Source organism: Phytophthora cinnamomi (genome assembly GCF_018691715.1).
Source record: "Phytophthora cinnamomi strain GKB4 chromosome Unknown Contig15, whole genome shotgun sequence".
Lineage (NCBI taxonomy): Eukaryota > Oomycota > Peronosporomycetes > Peronosporales > Peronosporaceae > Phytophthora > Phytophthora cinnamomi.
In genome coordinates, this window is record NW_027150948.1 from 597,215 (window position 1) to 613,470 (window position 16,256).

The 16,256-nt window shown below is 54.1% G+C and overlaps 7 protein-coding genes across 7 annotated transcripts; 3 read left to right on the forward strand and 4 right to left on the reverse strand.

The window, feature by feature from the left end:
• Positions 1 to 1,124: 1,124 nt before the first annotated feature.
• Positions 1,125 to 2,168, forward strand: IUM83_09552 (Transmembrane protein; the record flags this gene model as incomplete). Its single annotated transcript, XM_067933999.1, has 1 exon — positions 1,125 to 2,168. One exon carries the CDS (start codon positions 1,125 to 1,127, stop codon positions 2,166 to 2,168), a length of 1,044 nt encoding a protein of 347 aa, XP_067797057.1.
• Positions 2,169 to 3,943: 1,775 nt separating this feature from the next.
• IUM83_09553 (PDZ domain) lies at positions 3,944 to 4,576 on the reverse strand (the record flags this gene model as incomplete). The annotated part of the gene is made up of 1 exon (XM_067934000.1): positions 3,944 to 4,576. One exon carries the CDS (start codon positions 4,574 to 4,576, stop codon positions 3,944 to 3,946), a length of 633 nt encoding a protein of 210 aa, XP_067796953.1.
• Positions 4,577 to 5,141: 565 nt separating this feature from the next.
• IUM83_09554 (PDZ domain) lies at positions 5,142 to 7,030 on the reverse strand (the record flags this gene model as incomplete). The annotated part of the gene is made up of 2 exons (XM_067934001.1): positions 5,142 to 5,343; positions 5,406 to 7,030. 2 exons carry the CDS (start codon positions 7,028 to 7,030, stop codon positions 5,142 to 5,144), a joined length of 1,827 nt encoding a protein of 608 aa, XP_067796952.1.
• Positions 7,031 to 8,142: 1,112 nt separating this feature from the next.
• On the reverse strand, positions 8,143 to 9,304 carry IUM83_09555 (uncharacterized protein; the record flags this gene model as incomplete). The annotated part of the gene is made up of 6 exons (XM_067934002.1): positions 8,143 to 8,187; positions 8,265 to 8,383; positions 8,466 to 8,633; positions 8,708 to 8,777; positions 8,854 to 8,916; positions 8,987 to 9,304. 6 exons carry the CDS (start codon positions 9,302 to 9,304, stop codon positions 8,143 to 8,145), a joined length of 783 nt encoding a protein of 260 aa, XP_067796951.1.
• Positions 9,305 to 9,497: 193 nt separating this feature from the next.
• Positions 9,498 to 11,339, forward strand: IUM83_09556 (flagellar associated protein; the record flags this gene model as incomplete). The annotated part of the gene is made up of 4 exons (XM_067934003.1): positions 9,498 to 9,522; positions 9,596 to 9,687; positions 9,747 to 9,839; positions 9,918 to 11,339. The coding sequence occupies 4 exons, from the start codon at positions 9,498 to 9,500 to the stop codon at positions 11,337 to 11,339; spliced, it is 1,632 nt and encodes a 543-aa protein (XP_067796950.1).
• Positions 11,340 to 12,968: 1,629 nt separating this feature from the next.
• Positions 12,969 to 14,704, forward strand: IUM83_09557 (transcription factor iie; the record flags this gene model as incomplete). Its single annotated transcript, XM_067934004.1, has 5 exons — positions 12,969 to 13,009; positions 13,096 to 13,159; positions 13,245 to 13,333; positions 13,436 to 14,591; positions 14,660 to 14,704. 5 exons carry the CDS (start codon positions 12,969 to 12,971, stop codon positions 14,702 to 14,704), a joined length of 1,395 nt encoding a protein of 464 aa, XP_067796949.1.
• A 136-nt stretch (positions 14,705 to 14,840) lies between these two features.
• On the reverse strand, positions 14,841 to 15,737 carry IUM83_09558 (uncharacterized protein; the record flags this gene model as incomplete). Its single annotated transcript, XM_067934005.1, has 4 exons — positions 14,841 to 15,365; positions 15,438 to 15,494; positions 15,567 to 15,625; positions 15,701 to 15,737. 4 exons carry the CDS (start codon positions 15,735 to 15,737, stop codon positions 14,841 to 14,843), a joined length of 678 nt encoding a protein of 225 aa, XP_067796948.1.
• Between the last annotated feature and the right edge of the window lie 519 nt (positions 15,738 to 16,256).

The following is a 16,256-nucleotide window of genomic DNA, read 5'->3' on the forward strand; positions in this document are numbered from 1 at the left end:
ACGCGTGCACATCGTACACACGCCCAGTCACCAAGTGTTCGATCGTGAAGGAGTGGGACAGGGTTCTCGTGTGGACCAACCCATTGGCCCAATAGCTTGTTGTTTGGCAGCCCGTGGTCGATCTTTGATCATAGTACGAAATCGCCAACTAACAGAACTGCCCTTGTGTGATCTCATGTCTTGGAGCCGCTTGCGCTCCTTGACATCAGCAGCCTCACGATGAATCTCGTGCAGCAACGTGCGGAGATGTTCAAGTTGGGCAACATTGTCAAGTTCGATTACTCTCGCGTTTCCAGAGGTATTGGCTGGCACCACGACAGCATCTAGCCGGGAGGAAGCAGGTAACCCCGTCGAAATCCTCAATCGGAGCGTGACCAGCAAGTGACTGCACAGGTGTGTGGTTCAGATTCGCCTGCACTGCGGGAAGTACATATAGCCACTCATGCTGGTCCGATGCATCTTGCATCGAGAGCGCGCGTAAAACCTGGATGACGCCCTTGTTAAGTTTTTCTACGGTTTCGTTCAACCACGGTAATACACAAGAGTAACATTCTGTTCTGCTTGAAGACGCGCAGACACATGTTGCACCACATCGTTGCGAAAGTGGATTCCCTGGTCCGCGAGAGGAGTGCCAGGTGTAGCGTAGCGCGAGTGACATAACATCAAGGGCAGGTATTACCCCTTTCGGTCCTTGCGATAGGGAAGGTAGATTCCGTGTTGCGGATGTCTCGGGTGAGGAGGCTCCAGTCGTGCATGCTGCTTTGGATGGGGTGTCATCCCTAATGAGGTGTGCGATCTAGCCCTTTTTATTACTAACCAGTGTTGTTTTTACGAGCGTCGCACTCAATTCGTGTGTCTCGCTCAATCCGATTTTTACGGTAACGTGTATTCGCACCAATTACGATTCTGTCGGTCGTTGGCCGCTGTCGGCACCGTCACGCTACCACGAACTAAGCTAACTACAATTGCCCTCTCAAAAGTGATAAATCAAAATGCATCCGCAATTAATTTCGAATCCACCCCTGTGTCATGTGGTCCACTCCAAACTTTCAAAGCGGCAGAGCTCGGGAACTACAAACCAGGTCGGACCTGCTCGAGCGCTGCTCCCCCTCGGGCCCGCCGCCATGCAGCTGCAGACGCTGGCGTACGCCATCTCGGGCGCCTTCACGCTGCTGGCCATCATCCTGAGCGGCTGGCTGATCTGGACGCACCTGCTGTACAACCCGTCCGCGGGCATCCGCAAGCACGTGATCCGCATCCTGCTCATGGTGCCCATCTACGCGCTGACGTCGTACATGGCGCTCGTGTTCAACGAGTCCAAGCTGCTCTTCGAGACGGTGCGCGACCTGTACGAGGCCTTCGCGCTCTACTCCTTCCACTGCTTCCTGGTCGAGTACCTGGGCGGCCAGTCCGTGCTGGCCAGCACCATGCGCTCCAAGCCGCAGATGACGCACGTCTTCCCCTTCTGCTGCGTGCAGCCCTGGTCCATGGGCGGCAAGTTCCTGCGCCAGACCACCATCGGCATCCTGCAGTACATCCCCATCAAGCTGCTCATGAGCATCGTCATGCTCATCACGAGCCTCGCCGGCGTCTACGGCGAGGGAGAACTGCTCAACCCGCTCGTGAGCTACGGCTACGTGTGTTTCATCCTCAGCGCCTCGCAGACGTGGGCGCTCTACTGCCTGCTCATCTTCTTCCACGGCGCGCACGAGGAGCTGCAGCCCATGCGCCCCTGGCCCAAGTTCCTGGCCATCAAGGCCATCATCTTCTTCACGTACTGGCAGTCCGTCATGATCAGCATGCTCGTGAGCGTCGGCGTCATCTCGGAGAAGTGGCACATCGGCTGCCCGGACTGCTGGGACGCACAGAAGATCGCCTCGGCGCTCAACGACTTCGTCATCTGCGTCGAGATGCTGGGCTTCGCCGTCGCGCACCACTACGCGTTCGCGATCGAGGACTTCCTGACCCCGACGGGTCCAGCGGGCATCAGCGTGCCATCGTCCAACGTCAAGGCGCCGCTGCTGGCCAACTTCATGGACGCGATCAACGTCACGGACGTGTCCACGGACCTCAAGAACTCGCGGAATGAGATCCTGACCAAGAAGCAGGCGCTGGCCGCCAAGTTCGAGCGCTTCAACTCCTCATCTCCCGGCGGCGACATGTTTTGAGGGCGCTCGCTCGCTTGTTTAGCTGTTAGCAAGTGTCGTGCCTGCTCTTAGCGGAGGTGGGAGCCATACAATAAGCACACGCCTAATTATTACATTTGTTGGACAACTACTTCTCGTACAGCGAGGTATTTTCTGCTTCTTGTGACAGCACCTTGGTATCCAAAGGTTATATGTCATGGAAGTTACACCACGATGAAAAAATACAACGTGGGTCCTGGCATTGAAGACATATCAACAAGGAATGCTGGAAAAAAGTAGTAGTGTTTTTTTATCCATGGTTGTGTTACGAAAGATGCCAGGTATCAGGGCAGGAACTGCAGAGTCGAACCTAGTCACTGGCAAGGAGAACCGATGTTGCAACTAGTGCGGCAGCAATCGTCGATGTTGGGGTAGCTTGAGCAGCATGAGCTGATTTGAGTGTTCTTGGCAGAATACAAGGCTGCGCATCCCGATGTCATGCACAGCCTTGACTGAGCGACGACAGAAGCGGGCGAGGCAATAAGCACAGTGCCGACGAAAACGAAGACGCAGGTCTTGGGATTCATCTTTGTGGGGTATTAGGGGCGTCCTTGGTGGGGTTGGCTCGGTAAAATGCAGAATGAGAAAGATGAAGAGCTTGCGTACATGCGCTTTTGGTGCGCCCCGCTCGTGGAAGCTTACGGCCTCGTATCTGTCTTCAAAGTGCTGGTTGAATTATCCATTCTTATGTCTACTCATGGGTAGTAATCATTATCTGTTGCAATTCTACCTATACTGGTTCAATTTCAATTTAAAAATCTGTTGCCTGAGTTGGTTTATCTGCTACGTAGTGATAGGAGGGTCAAAGTTACAGGCTTTTAGTGTAGAGTTCACTCGGTTACTCACGAGTAAGTGTGGGACGCGCCTTTGTAATAATGAGACGCTTCTAGAACCACTGATAAATTACATCACGTAGCCAATTAATTACACGTAGAGATCGACACCGTCTTTTAGTACGCCGAGATAGTAGCTTCAGAGATACCGTTTATCAAAATAGCGTGTTGAACCCCTGCGTACGTGGTTGTCGCGATGCATTAGGATAAGCACACACGCCTAAGCACTTCTCCATCACGTACACAGAGTATGTGTCTTTGTCAAAGACTCATGTGAGCGCGCATTTGCCCCGCATGCTCAATCTTCTCGAGTAGTGCATTGCGTGATTCTGAAATCAGAAGTAGGCATGAGGGCTCACTTTTACCGTCCAACGGATGACAAGCAAAAACTGAAGATCCAGTATTAGTGAATCTTCAGTTTTTGCTGTTGCTATGCTAGTGGGGCCACTACGTGTTTTATGAAAGTTCCTACTTCGAAGTACAACTTAGTAATTATATAATATCAAATGCAGCTATGATTCTTTCTCATTGCCGCTGGCTAGCACGCGTTAAATAACCTCACCGACAAAGCATTACTATAGGTAGTTGCACACATGCCAGAGCCCTGAAGCCACTGCATAGGTGACTAACACATTGCTGGTACCGCATGAACAATCGTGGTCAACCAACACAGGAGCAATATAGATGAAAAGAAGGCTAGCCCATTCTACGGCACAAGACGATCGATGACACCGACCAAAAAGACATTTTCTTATGCGAGGCAGGTCGAGGCCCCGTCTTCTAACAACATCGAGAGCTTACAATCCTGTTTCTGTTGCTGCGTTCGCGTCTTCACGATATCCCCCTCCCCTCCTGTTTAACTACTACGATTTCGTCACTTCAGTTCAGCTACGAGCTCGTGTGCGGACGAGATGCTGGCAAGCATCATGTCCCGCGTTTGAAAAAGCGCAGCACGACAGGCCGCTTGACGGCGCGCAGAGTTGCCATCGACGAGTGGAAAGTCGAGCCACTGATCTCCATCGGACCGATCCACGTCAACACGTCTCCCACCGACACCTTGTGCAGCATGGGGCCGCCCGAGTCCATGTCCACCTTCGTCACCTTTGGTACGTCAGAATCGGAGCTAAATACGAGGCCAAGGTTGGCATTCTCCCGCCAGATAAGCTCGTATTCACGGTCCTTCAGCGGCGGTCCACGCGGCAGCGCTTGATCGGACTCATCTGACCGCAAGGTGGCATATGCCGCCGCCGATGCACGCCGGAAGCGCAGAACTGCTGGTTTCGGTAGCCGCGACAAGTTCTCTAGCGTCTGTTTAAACTTCGGCTGCGGTACAATGTTCATGTTGTTCGCTGCAAAAAGAATATCACCCGGCGATACGTGCTCAATGTTCTTGAGGTTGCTCGTTCCGGTCACGCGTGCCACAACGGGAAACCTTGTAGTCGGATGAACACGCAATGTCAAACCAAGCGCGGTGCCCTCAGGCCAGATAACCTCATACACGTCAGGGTCCTTCTCCAACTCCTTCTCCTTGGATTTAGTGGCTTCACTTGTAGGCATTTGCGGTGGAGAACCATGACGATGGCCACTGCGTGACAACGGCTTCAATGGCGTGTCATTATCGATCGGGTCACTGGTAGTTTTGGCCAGCGGAGACTTGCGCAACACATTTTCCAGATTGCGCAGCTTGTTTTGGGCATCTGCAACGCGATGGCTTATATCATTCCGATGTCCGCTGCCGTTGTCAGGACTGTTGGCAGACCGAGGAGATGGATCCTTAGTCGTCAACATTACAGGAGCAGCATGGTAGTGACCCCTAGAGCCGTGTGGTGATACTCTTGATGAGCTGGATGATGAAGCATTTGCTTGCCTTGGGTCATGCGACGCACGTTTAGCCTCCTGTTCTCCATGGCTTCGGTATTTGCTTTGCGAGGCTTCCTGAGCAGCGTGCTGGTGAGACTGCGACGAGTGTAAAGATTGCGATGCGTGTTGCTGCTGCTGCTGTGCTGGGTGTGATTGCCTTTCCTGGTTCTTCCTGTGATCATTGTGCGTTTTCGCATTGGACCCATTGTTGGCATTATCTCTCGCGTGGCTACCGAGGGCTACGCTCATTTTCTTGAGCGGGTTAATGAAACTTCGTGGTGTAGGAAGCGAAGCTGTTGGCGTTGATGGCGCAGGCTTCGGCGGTGTTACCACGGGAGCTGGTGGCGCCCTCTCGCTCGCAGACGACGAGGAAGTGGGCGGAGGTGGCGACGAGGATGACGATGTTGAAGATACTGATGTTGATGAAGATGCCAGTGATGAGGTAGATGCCGTGAACTTGGACGCTGAATGTACACCTGACGAAGATAACGCTGCGATCGCGTCTTCGGGAGAACCCTTCTTGAACCGAATAACCAGCGGGCGTTTCGCAGTGCGCAACTTGAGCAGAGATTCATGGAAGTTCAAATCCTTGACGCTATCGTCGTTAATCCACATAATCCGGTCTCCTGAGCTCACAAACGCTGCCACGTTGTTCGGCGCTCCCTTGATCTTCACCTTAATCGATTTAGCGCTGCCCAAGTCGGCAACAACCATGTTTCCAGCAACATTCGGCCGCACCGTGAAGCACAGTGGTTGTTTCTTCTCCCAAATGTGGTCGTACTCCTCCTCCGTAGGCTCTGGGCGCGCCGACACCTTTTTGTTACCTGGGCAGAAGAAGAGCGACACGGGCTTCTGCACCTTTTGCAGGAACTTAATGGCCGTGTTGAAGTTGCCATCCGCGGTGTTGTAGCTGCCGATTTGCACGAGATAATGCCCTGGCTGCACGTCCTGCACCTGTGGCGACCTGTTCTTGCCCGTAATGCGCGTCACCAGCGGGTACGGGACGTCCTTGCTCGCAATCAAACTAATGCCCAGCGGTCCGTCAATCCACTTAATCTCGTACTTGGCCTCCAGCTTGACTGCCGGCTGGGGCGGGAACTTCTCGTTCTCCGCCGCGGTCAGTTCTTCAAACTTGGCCGCGAGCTTCAGTCCAATCGCGCTCTTCACCTTGGGCTGCACGGGCTTCACGGCCATGGGGTCGGCCATCAGTCGTCGGAACACGAGCTTGCAGGGCTTCGGCGCCTCCTTGAGGTACTCGATGGCCTCGAGAAACTCCATGTCCCTCGTGACGCGGTCTCCAATTCTGAGCAGCAAATCCCCCACCTCCACCAAGTGGATGCCGAAGATGGAGCTCTTGCCCGTGATCTTGGACACGGCGGGCATCATCCGCGACTGCGAGTGGCGCAGCCTCAGCCCGAGCAGGCCTCCCTCCCACACCAGCGTGCACATGTTGCCCGTGGCGTTGTTGGACATGCTGGAGGCGCTGCCGCTCATGGACGCCAGCAGGTCGAGCGACGAGCGCCGCAGGTGGACGAAGTCCTCCTCTGGCGGCGCGCTCTCGTTGTTAGGGTCAGCCCTGTCGTCTGCCTCCCCCTCTCCGTCCACGCCCTGGTCCTGCGCGTCCAGGTCCAGGTCCAGGTCGTCCAGGCCCAGGTCGTCCTCGTCCAGCGAGTCGCTGGTGCTGCGCGCGCGCTCCGAGCCGGAGGACAGCGTGTCGTCGTTCAGGTCGTCGTCCAGGTCCATGTCCAGGCTCTCGAGGATGTCCGCGAGGCTGTCGCGCGCGCTGCTGACGCTGCCGGAGCCCACGGCGGGGCGCGCGTCGTCGTCGTCGTCGTCGCCGCCGCCCACGTCGACGTCCATCGTCTGCTCGCGCGCCGCCTTGGACAGCGAGCCGCGCTCGGGCGCCACGGCCCCCGACGGGATCATGATGAGGTCGTCCAGCATGTCGAAGACGTTGTCGCCCAGGTCGGGCTCCACCTTGGCCAGCGACGCCGTGAGCGACTGGCGCGCGCCGAGCTGCATGCTCATCTCCATCTGCAGCTGCATCTGCTGCTGGATCTTCTGGTGCAGGTCGAGCTGGTGCGCGAGCAGCTCCTCGTGGCTCATGGCGGCCTCGGCGCCAGCGGCGGCGGCGTCCCCGGGCGCGTACATTGACTGCCTTGCCTGCCCCCACGCTCTGGACGTCTACGCTGGAGGGGGAAGAGCGACTGACTGCCTGCCTGAGTGTAGCGAGAGTGCGAAATATATGCGGTTTCGCTATGGGGAATTTTGGCCAATGAGACGGGAGGAGGACGTTTCGACCAATGAGAGCGGGAGCGGTCTCTCCCATGGAAACCCAAGACTGCACACGTCGCAGACGCCCGGTGCCTGGAGGTGTTGAAGGTGTTGAAGGTGTTGTGGTGTGGCTGACGTGGTGGTGAGGTGACGTGACTATGATACAGTACGGGTGCGGGGGTGGACTGCTTTGCGGCAATGCAGGGAGGGAAGTCGGTGAGCTGCTGGGTTCATGGGCACTGTGAGTGCAGTACGCGGTGGTGTGGCATGAGGTTGCGACGACCAGACGGCGGCACATTGTCCAGCGAGAACGTGGCGGGAGATCCGGCGTGGCGATCGCGCTCTGTTCTTCCGCGCCCAAACGGGGCGAGCGAGCGAGCGTCGGCTCTGTTTATTATACATGTGCGTAGAGTATTCTGCAGCCTCGGTCTCTGCAGTCTCAAGCGAGCCCCCCTCGTCCGCCGATGGGTACAGCGTACACAAGTTGTCGGCCAGATGGCGGGCGGGAACGCGAGGCGACAATCACCCGCGTGTTATGGCTCGCTGCTCGCTGGAAATCCACCTCCTGCCTGCATTTCGGTGAGCGCGATGACCACGCGCGGCGTCGGTGTGTAATGCGCCAGCTCAATGGGCTTATGACATGGAGACGAGAGAGCCGCATCGTGCAGTATCGTCCTCCGCCGCCTCCAACGCGCTCGCGGACAGTGGGCACGAGCGTCACGGGGGACTCGCGCGGGGCGGACAGAGACCGCGCGTCCAGCGCGGCGCGACGATCGGGCTCCCGAACTGTGCAGAGAGCCCATGCCGAGCGTTTGGTTGCGTGCAGACGAAGCTTCGGAAACGACGAGTGCGCATGTACATACACTTTTGCCAGGTTGAAGAGGGACGAGGGGCTGCACTAATGGCGAGATCGTGACTTACCACCTAATCGAGTCGCGGTCAGTGGTATCGGCCCGGCAGAAGATTGGGATGTTAGTCTGATATGCTGGTCACGCGCGGAGACGGTGGAAGCTGGTGAGGAACCACGTGTGCTCCTGTGTGACAGAGACAGAGAGCGTGGGTGAGCTCGGGTGTTGGGAGGGAAGGTATTGCTGGTATTGTAGAAAGTTACCAGGTGAGTCCGCACTTCCAGCGCGATGGCGATGAGCAATGCGTCGAGCAGGAGGCGGAACAGGAAGAGCGCGTGGGGCAGCAGCAGCACGAGAGACCAGACGTCGAACACGACGGTCGCTGCAACGCCAACAACGAGCGGGTTACATATACCGAATGACAAAGCTTCACGGAAGATAAGCAGAGTGGCGGTGGGCTTTACCAGATATGTACACCGTCAGGAGTGCGTCCATTCTGAGATAGGCTGCCAGAACGAAGAAGCTGTTGCTGGCCACCGCGAGCGCGATGAGAGTGGGGCGCACCGCTAACACTCGCTGGATATCCTCCGACCCTCGTGGAGATCGATAAGCGTCGACGTGGTACCAGGCATCTACATAGGCAGACCACCAACAAAGAGTTGGAACACAATTTCATGTTGAGGTGGACTAGCCCAACTCCTGGTACCAGTGCTGGCTGGACAGAGGAACAGGACCGTGAGCAGAATGTTGACTATTGCGGCGACAGCGACTGTGAGCTGACAAGGCAAGTTACACAGGCTAAGAGGACTGAAAACGAGGGTAACGACAACAGCAAACTAGGTGTGGACGTACCTGAAGTCGGCGAAGACGAAGTTGGCTAGACGAGTCGTTTTGTGGGTTTGTCGTCACCAAAATCTAGCGCCATTTATCGTGTTAGCGTGAAATCGGGCGCGACTAGCGCTCGGCGGTGGCAGAATTTATTTACCCGCGCGAGTTTGTCATCGTATTGCCCAGAGTAGAAGGATGAATCGGAGCTGGGAGTCGACGGATCCCTGGCCACGGACAAGCCCAAGTGTGAACGTCCATCCATCGTCAAGAGCTGCACGGGAGCTGTTTGGCGCCGCTCCCTGTCGTTGGAGTTGGAGTTCCGGTCCTGGAAGAGTAGTCTCCGCCCACTCAGATCCGGCCGGCAATGAAACACCATTCCACGCTCAGGATGACTGGAGCATGGGGGATCCTTCTCAATAATGTGCGAGAGTGGAGTGGCCTCGCTCAGAAGATGTTCGTCTGCAGGTTCCATCATGATGACCTGCCTGTCTTCAATTGGTATGATAGACTCCGGTCACTTTCATGTTGGGCGTTTCGCCGGCAAGTTGAGCAGTTTGAACAACTAGAAATACCCCGCCTCCGTGGGCACATTGTTGTTCTTCAACACAGTAGAATTAAGAAGCACAAGTAACGAGAGCTAGTCTCGATCTGTTGAATTCACGGCTACGATGCAGAGAGGTCGAACTATCTCTGGTACGGTTCACACTTGTACGTGATGCTCTCCGTTGTTTGAACTGACGTCGCCCCCCCCCCCCGTTGCATGTAGAGCACCCGACCGCGGAGTCGAACCCGTTTACTCTCCCCTCCGATGAGGAAGTTTTTCGCATGAGAGAAACGGAAAAACAGCGAAAAGACGAGGTAGGTCTGCCTCCCTCCCCCGTTTAGGAAAGTCCTCACCAGAATGTACTATATCGCAGGAAAAAAACAGGAACTCTAAGCTCAAGATCTACGATAAAACTACGGCCTCGTCCAAGATCGGCAACATTCGCCGCTTCCGTTCAGATGACACGGTAAGGGGTGTTCACAGCACATGACTTCACCTCCTTCGTCTTTGAACTCAAGTATATGGTTGTTGTCTTCGCGAGCAGCCGACTGGCTTGGATAACTACTCAGTTTCTCAGTCACGCCAAACGCGAGGTCTTGTAGCTGCAGCGACAGCCACAATTTCCAATGATCGTCTTCGAGAGAAGGAAAACATGGCCGACTTCATCGCAAAGAAGCGCGAGATGTTTCTTGTGCAAATGTCGCTCGACACGAAGCGCGAGGAGATCCGTAAACTAGAGGAGAAGGCTCAACTGAAGGAGGAGGCGCTCAAGAAGAGTGAACTTATGCTCGAAGAGGATGCTGTGCGGTTCGACACATTCCTGAAGGAGAACGACAAAAAGGCCCACGAAGCAATTAAACGTGCGGAGAAGGAGACAAAGGCCAAAGCCGACAAGGTGCAGGAGATCAAGAAGCTGAACCAGCAGATCCAGCTCGTGCAGAGCGACATGTCCAAGCTTAGCGAGCAGCTTCAAGACTGCCTCCAATACAAGGCCTTCCTTGACGAGCTCACGCCGCAAGAGTACGAGATCGAACAGCGCGACAAGAAGCGTGCTCGACAAATGGCACGCCTCCAAAAGCGCAAGGACAAAATCCTGCGTGAGTGGGAGCTTCAGAAGGCTAAGGCGCTCGCTGAGATCGAAGAGCGCGAGCGTGCGGAGAAGGAACGCCCTGACTCGAAGAACGGCAAGAAGAAGGTTGACAAAACTGTGAAAGTGAAGGAAATCATCGTGCCGCCAATGCCCAACCTCGACAGCATGCCAGTAACAAGCAGCGGTGAAGAGATCGCAATGTACTTCCAGAACCCTCAGCAATTGTTGGACATTTTCACCGCTCTGGAGGAGAGCAATCTCTTCCTAATCCAGAACAGCCAGGAAACAGAGCAGACGCTAGAGGAGCTCAAACAAAACTACCGCGAGACGAAAAAGACTATGGACCGCAAAACTCAAGCGCTTAAGATGAACGTCGACGGGTTGCAGCAGCAGATCAGCACGGAAGAGAGCAAGGCCAGTCAATTGAGACTGCGGTCTCAAGGTGGCACAGGTGAAAATGCACAGGAGCGCATGCTGAAAGAGCTGCAAGACCGGGTGCTGGAAGTGTACAAGCGTTGCGGATTCGAGGCTGAGACCAACTCATCGACGTTGTACATGCTGACGGACCTGGAGGCTCGTCTGGAAGATCTACTGAGTGCAATTGAGCAGATGCCCGAGGACTACGTGGCAAAGGCCGAGAAAGAGAAGGAGAAGGAACGTCGCGAGCGGGTTCGACAAGAGCGAATTGCCCAGCAGCAGAAAATGTACGAAGAGCGCATGAAGAAGTCAATGGAGAGAAGTATGCAGGCGCCTAAAAAGCGCAAGGGACGGCAAGTTATGTGGCGATCGCAACCGGCTCGTCACATTAAGCACGCGGAGGATGATAACAAGGTGGATCAAGGTGACGAGGCAGACCACCACCACTTTATCTGGTAGCAGGTGAAAGAAGCTGAATAGGTTACATGTGATAGTAAGGGTTAAATGAAATGGAGACCTGCGCTACACTCGACGGACCTGTAGGTATTATTTTCGCGTGCAAAAAGGTTGCGGCGATCTAGCCCATTTCAGCTTGAAGCCACAAGAACTTTGCAAGTATATCCAATCAACTTCAAATTGGTGTCATCCCTCGAGTCGTCTTCAGTTTTCTATCGGACATAACTATTCTCATAGCGTCTTGTGTTGCCCAGGCCACGACAGCAACGACATGTCTGGATATAACGCAATAAACTAGTGTTGTGGCTTGTTTGCAAATACTGTATAATGTTGTAAACAGTATAACCGCTTGCCTACATTTGAGACCCCGCCAAACAAATTGACGCTTATTTACATTTTGACGTTTTCGAGATATCGGTGTGCCATTCATTTTCGCACTTAAATGAATATCGGAGAAATGGGCTTTTTAGTTTTTATGACCGATAAAATACTTGACTGGAGCTCACGCAGTCCAAGATTAGCAAAGATGGAGAGAAGGCAGGAGAAGCCAGCTTCCAGCGTGGGCGCCGATGATGCACAGTCCAAGTCTACAACTACTCAACCAACCCAAAGAAAAAGAGCCAAGAAGGATAAGTAGGTCAGCAAAACGAATTGACACTTATGTCACACATAAAAATTCAGTGAATCAAAATGACACTTAGTGCAAAAATCAAATTTTGCGGGGCTTATAAAATGTGTTGGAGGCCAAAAGTTCGTCCATTGAAGCAGCATAGTCGTCCAAGTATAAAAAACCAAAAAAAATATTTTGCACTTTTAATTTTCTCTGGAGATACGTTTTTCGACTGGCCATTACAAATACTTCCACTACGTATTTTTGGGCAACCGATAGCTCAAAATGACCACAAAACATCGGGCTCTAACGTGATATGGCTGGTTTCAAAATGAACCAAATGTAGATAAGCGTCATTTTGTTTGGCGGGGTCTCATTTGTTATAGATACTGTATAGCCCGCTGTGCATTCCAGCGTCAAGCGCGGTATCGGAAAGCAATTTCTCCACTGTGGGAACCGTAATGTGTAAAGCGCGGAGTTCCTTCAAGCCATCGATGCTAAATGATACTCACGTAGTAAGATCTGATAGCGATCTCATCGATCAATTAAAGATGAACTCACAATATATTGCACACTTTGTTAGATTGTACTTAGTAGTAGTAGTATATAATGTAATGGACCGGGTAAGTTTGGGTACCAGAACTGTGCTGTCAGGCGGGTGCGGGTACCCGAGGTGAACCAAGAGATACAATCGGGCGGGGCGGGTAACCCGAAATTCGCCATTTGCGAGCTCTACCGCAGGAAATTGTTAAACTTTGATCTCCAAACAGCGGGGACCCAGCCGACAAATGCACGGAAAATGGAAATGTATTTCGTATTTTCAGTGAAATGATCTATTCAAAGTGGAGTCGGTCCAATAAATTATTGTTAGCTTTGGTAGCACATGAGTTTGATTTGCATGCATAATTGGTAATAAAATTAAATAAAATCACGCCCCCCCATCACGATATTTCCCTCCGTTCAATGACCTTTCAGTCACATTAGTGACTACAGTCGCCAACTCGTCAGCGCTTAGTATAGTAATGGCGGGGCTCGTGGAGAAGCTTGTGAACCTCGTGGGGCGGTGCGTCTCCTGTGCGGCGCCTCGCGCTGCCTGCGCTGTCGCTCTGCGCTCTGCTAACCCTCGCGCCTCTGCGCTACTCTACGCAGCGCGTTCTACTCGGACGAGCATGTCGTGGTGCTCAGCGCCTTGATCCGCGAGAAGTTCATGAAGGTCCGTCCGTCCCCGTGCAAAATTGATATGTTAGTACTGTTGTTCTGTTTTACTATACTAACGTATCAATATAATCTTGCTGCAGGACGACGAGATGGGGAACGCCGTGAACCTGCAGACGCGTCAAGTGCGCAAGATCATGAACGAGCTGCACCAGGACAACCTCGTCTGCGAGTCAGTGCCCGCCGCTCGCACATTGGGGACAAGTACTATGTTATGGGGAGTAGTATAGTACTCACGTAACACTATGATTACTATTGTCTCGGAAAAATGCAGGGAGGTGCTGAACGACAAGCGGCTCGGCGGCAGCTCGTCCACGTCGTACTGGTACATTGACTACAAGTACTTTGTGGACGTGGTGCAGTACCGTCTGTACCTGATGCACGAGCACCTCAAGGACAGCGAGCAGCTGGAGATCGAGCGGCAGACTTTCCAGTGCAGCGACCCGGAGTGCGGGCGCGAGTACACGGCGCTGGAGGCGCAGCTGCTGCTGATGCCCGGCCAGTACCAGTTCCGCTGCGGCCACTGTAACGAGCTGCTGCTGGAGTGTGACAACAACGACAGGCTGCTGCGGATCCAGAATTTGCAGCGCAAGTTCAAGGACCAGATGAACAAGCAGAACGGCATGCACGAGGGCATCTACGAGGTGCTTCGCCGCATCGGCGACTTTGTCAAGGAAGGCCACGCGCTGCCGAGCAACCTGCCGAGCGACAACCGAGCTGCTGGAATTGGTGGCAATAGCGCGCGTGCTGGCAACGGGGCAGGAGGCGGTGGCCGAGGTGGAGGCGGCGGTGGAGGTGGTGGTGGCGCCGGCGGCAACCGCGGTGACGAACAGAACAGCCAGTCGTACTTGTACCCGTATGGCGCGCAGGATCAAGAGATTATCGTGGATATTGCAGGCAACGACCAGGCTGAGGACGAGTACTTGACGAGCAGGGAACGGAAAGAGGACAAGGAGGCGGCCAACCAACAGGTTGCAGCCCCGCGCGCGCTGCCGGAGTTCTTGCAGGGAAGCTCTATCAGTGGCCACATGGCGGCTAAGCACTTGCAACCTGCTGCAGCGGTGGTGGAAGAGAAGGCTATCCCTATGGAAACTAGCATCGGGGGTGTTGATCCTCTAACGCAGAGTGAGATGACGGAGGAGCAGCGGCAAGAAGCGTTCAAGCGCGCGTACATGGCGGAGCTGGAGCGCTACAACGAAGAGAACCACGAAGGAGAGGAAGTGCAGGTACAGGTTGACAAGCAGGGCTGGGATGCCGAGATGAACGGCGATGCCATGGATGAGGAAGACCTGGAAGATGTCGAGTGGGAGTGGTGCACGGACGACGAAGGTGGCAGCAACGATATTGAAGTTACGGTCAACGGCCAGCCCAAGCGGCTGGATGGAGTGGATGACGAGGATCTGCTGAGTATGACAGAGGAAGAGTTTTTGGTAAGAAATCTTGTCGTGACTTGTGCTGTCACCCGGGGACTAACCGCCTACGTAATGTTGTGCTGCAGAGCTGCTACCGGATGTGTTTAGCCGAGAACGGCGCGTCTCAATAACCAAACGAAGCTTGTATATTTGGCGCAGAAAGAGCAGCAAGAGAAAAGCTGGTTGGTACGTAGACCGCGTAATGACTAGAAAAAAATGGATGAAAGTGAAATACTAGGAATCCTTGTCTGCAGCGGATGATTGCAACTATTGCTGATGTTCTGGCTCGTCGTCGACAAAGACTCCTTTGTGGTGGTGTCTGATACTTGTGATAGAGGTGATCTGTCGTCCGTAGTTTTCAGCCTTTGCCTGTTGCGGCTCCGGGGGCGTCTTGGACCGAGATTCTTCAAGAGCAGCTCGTTTCTGCGTGGCGACGATCATCGGGTCGGTGGAGTACATCCAGGATCGCTGCGCTAGTGTATCTTTTTGCGGCTCGGAACTCTTCTTGTACACCTCGCCCATCGCGCCCGACGCAGCCTTGCCACGCTCGACAGTCCTTCCACCGGGACCTCCAGCAGCAATCATCGCCCCAGCAGTGGATGTGTACGAGGGCTGGGATGAAGACGCAAAGTGATTGACAAATACCCGATGCTGCGTTGAGATCATTCCGCGGTTCGGCTCTGGGTCTGGCACCGGAAGCACGGAGCGAAAGCCCCGGCTCCAGTTGAGCGAAGTCGTCTGGCGAATTGCTTCGTCGACATTACTATCGTTGATCATGCGTTGTCTCTGACGCTGTGAGCAGGAAGGCAAAGCACATGCCATCAGTTTTTGGTTTTCAGACGGTTGGCCATAAGACAAACGCACCGGGATGATCGGTTGAGCCCCATTGAAATCGGTTCCTGCTGTCGTCTTGTACTCTTTCTAGTACATTAATGCAAGCGTGTTTCGAGATGAGAATGTGTCTTGATCACTGCTGGCGAGAGCATTGCTTACCACTCCATCACGAGGAAGAACGCCATTCAAAGGCGCCGCGCGCTCTTCATACCAGTTATCTGGGGGGGGGGGGGATCAAAGTAAAGTTATCACCAAAATTCCGCGTCGCTTCCGAAGTGTTTAACACATCGTACCATTCAGTGTTTCGCGGTGGTAGCTTTTCAGCGCCATGGGCTGTAACTTTGATGACTGGAACCACAAGTGCAGACACCACCACCAGACCAACCATATCAAGATCAAAGCCACCATCTCAATCCCATGCTTGCCCAGAATAGTGGAGACAATATTAGCGTCGCCGAGTTCATGCTGTCTAGCTTTATCGTGCGAAACGGACAGAATACCCAGCCCAACCAAGAGCGTCACAGCTTCACCGAAGAGCAATAGCGAGCGTGGCAGGAAAAAGTGAGTTGAAGGGGTTCGAGTCGGGTCACCTCGGTTGATTTTCGAGCCATGAGCCACCGACTCTCCCAGAATGCGAGACACACGAGGGACTTGTTGGAGGAGCTTGAGCGCGACAAGGAGCTGGATGTGCTTCGCGAGTACCTCACACGCTTCGAATTGTTTCCGCGGCAACGTGACCCCGCAGCGGCTCCTATCCGTTTTGAAGAGCTGAAAGAGCTAGCGAAACACTGGAAACTGCACCGCCAGCGTAATTTCTGGAAGACGAACACCACCAAAGAGGACCTCGTG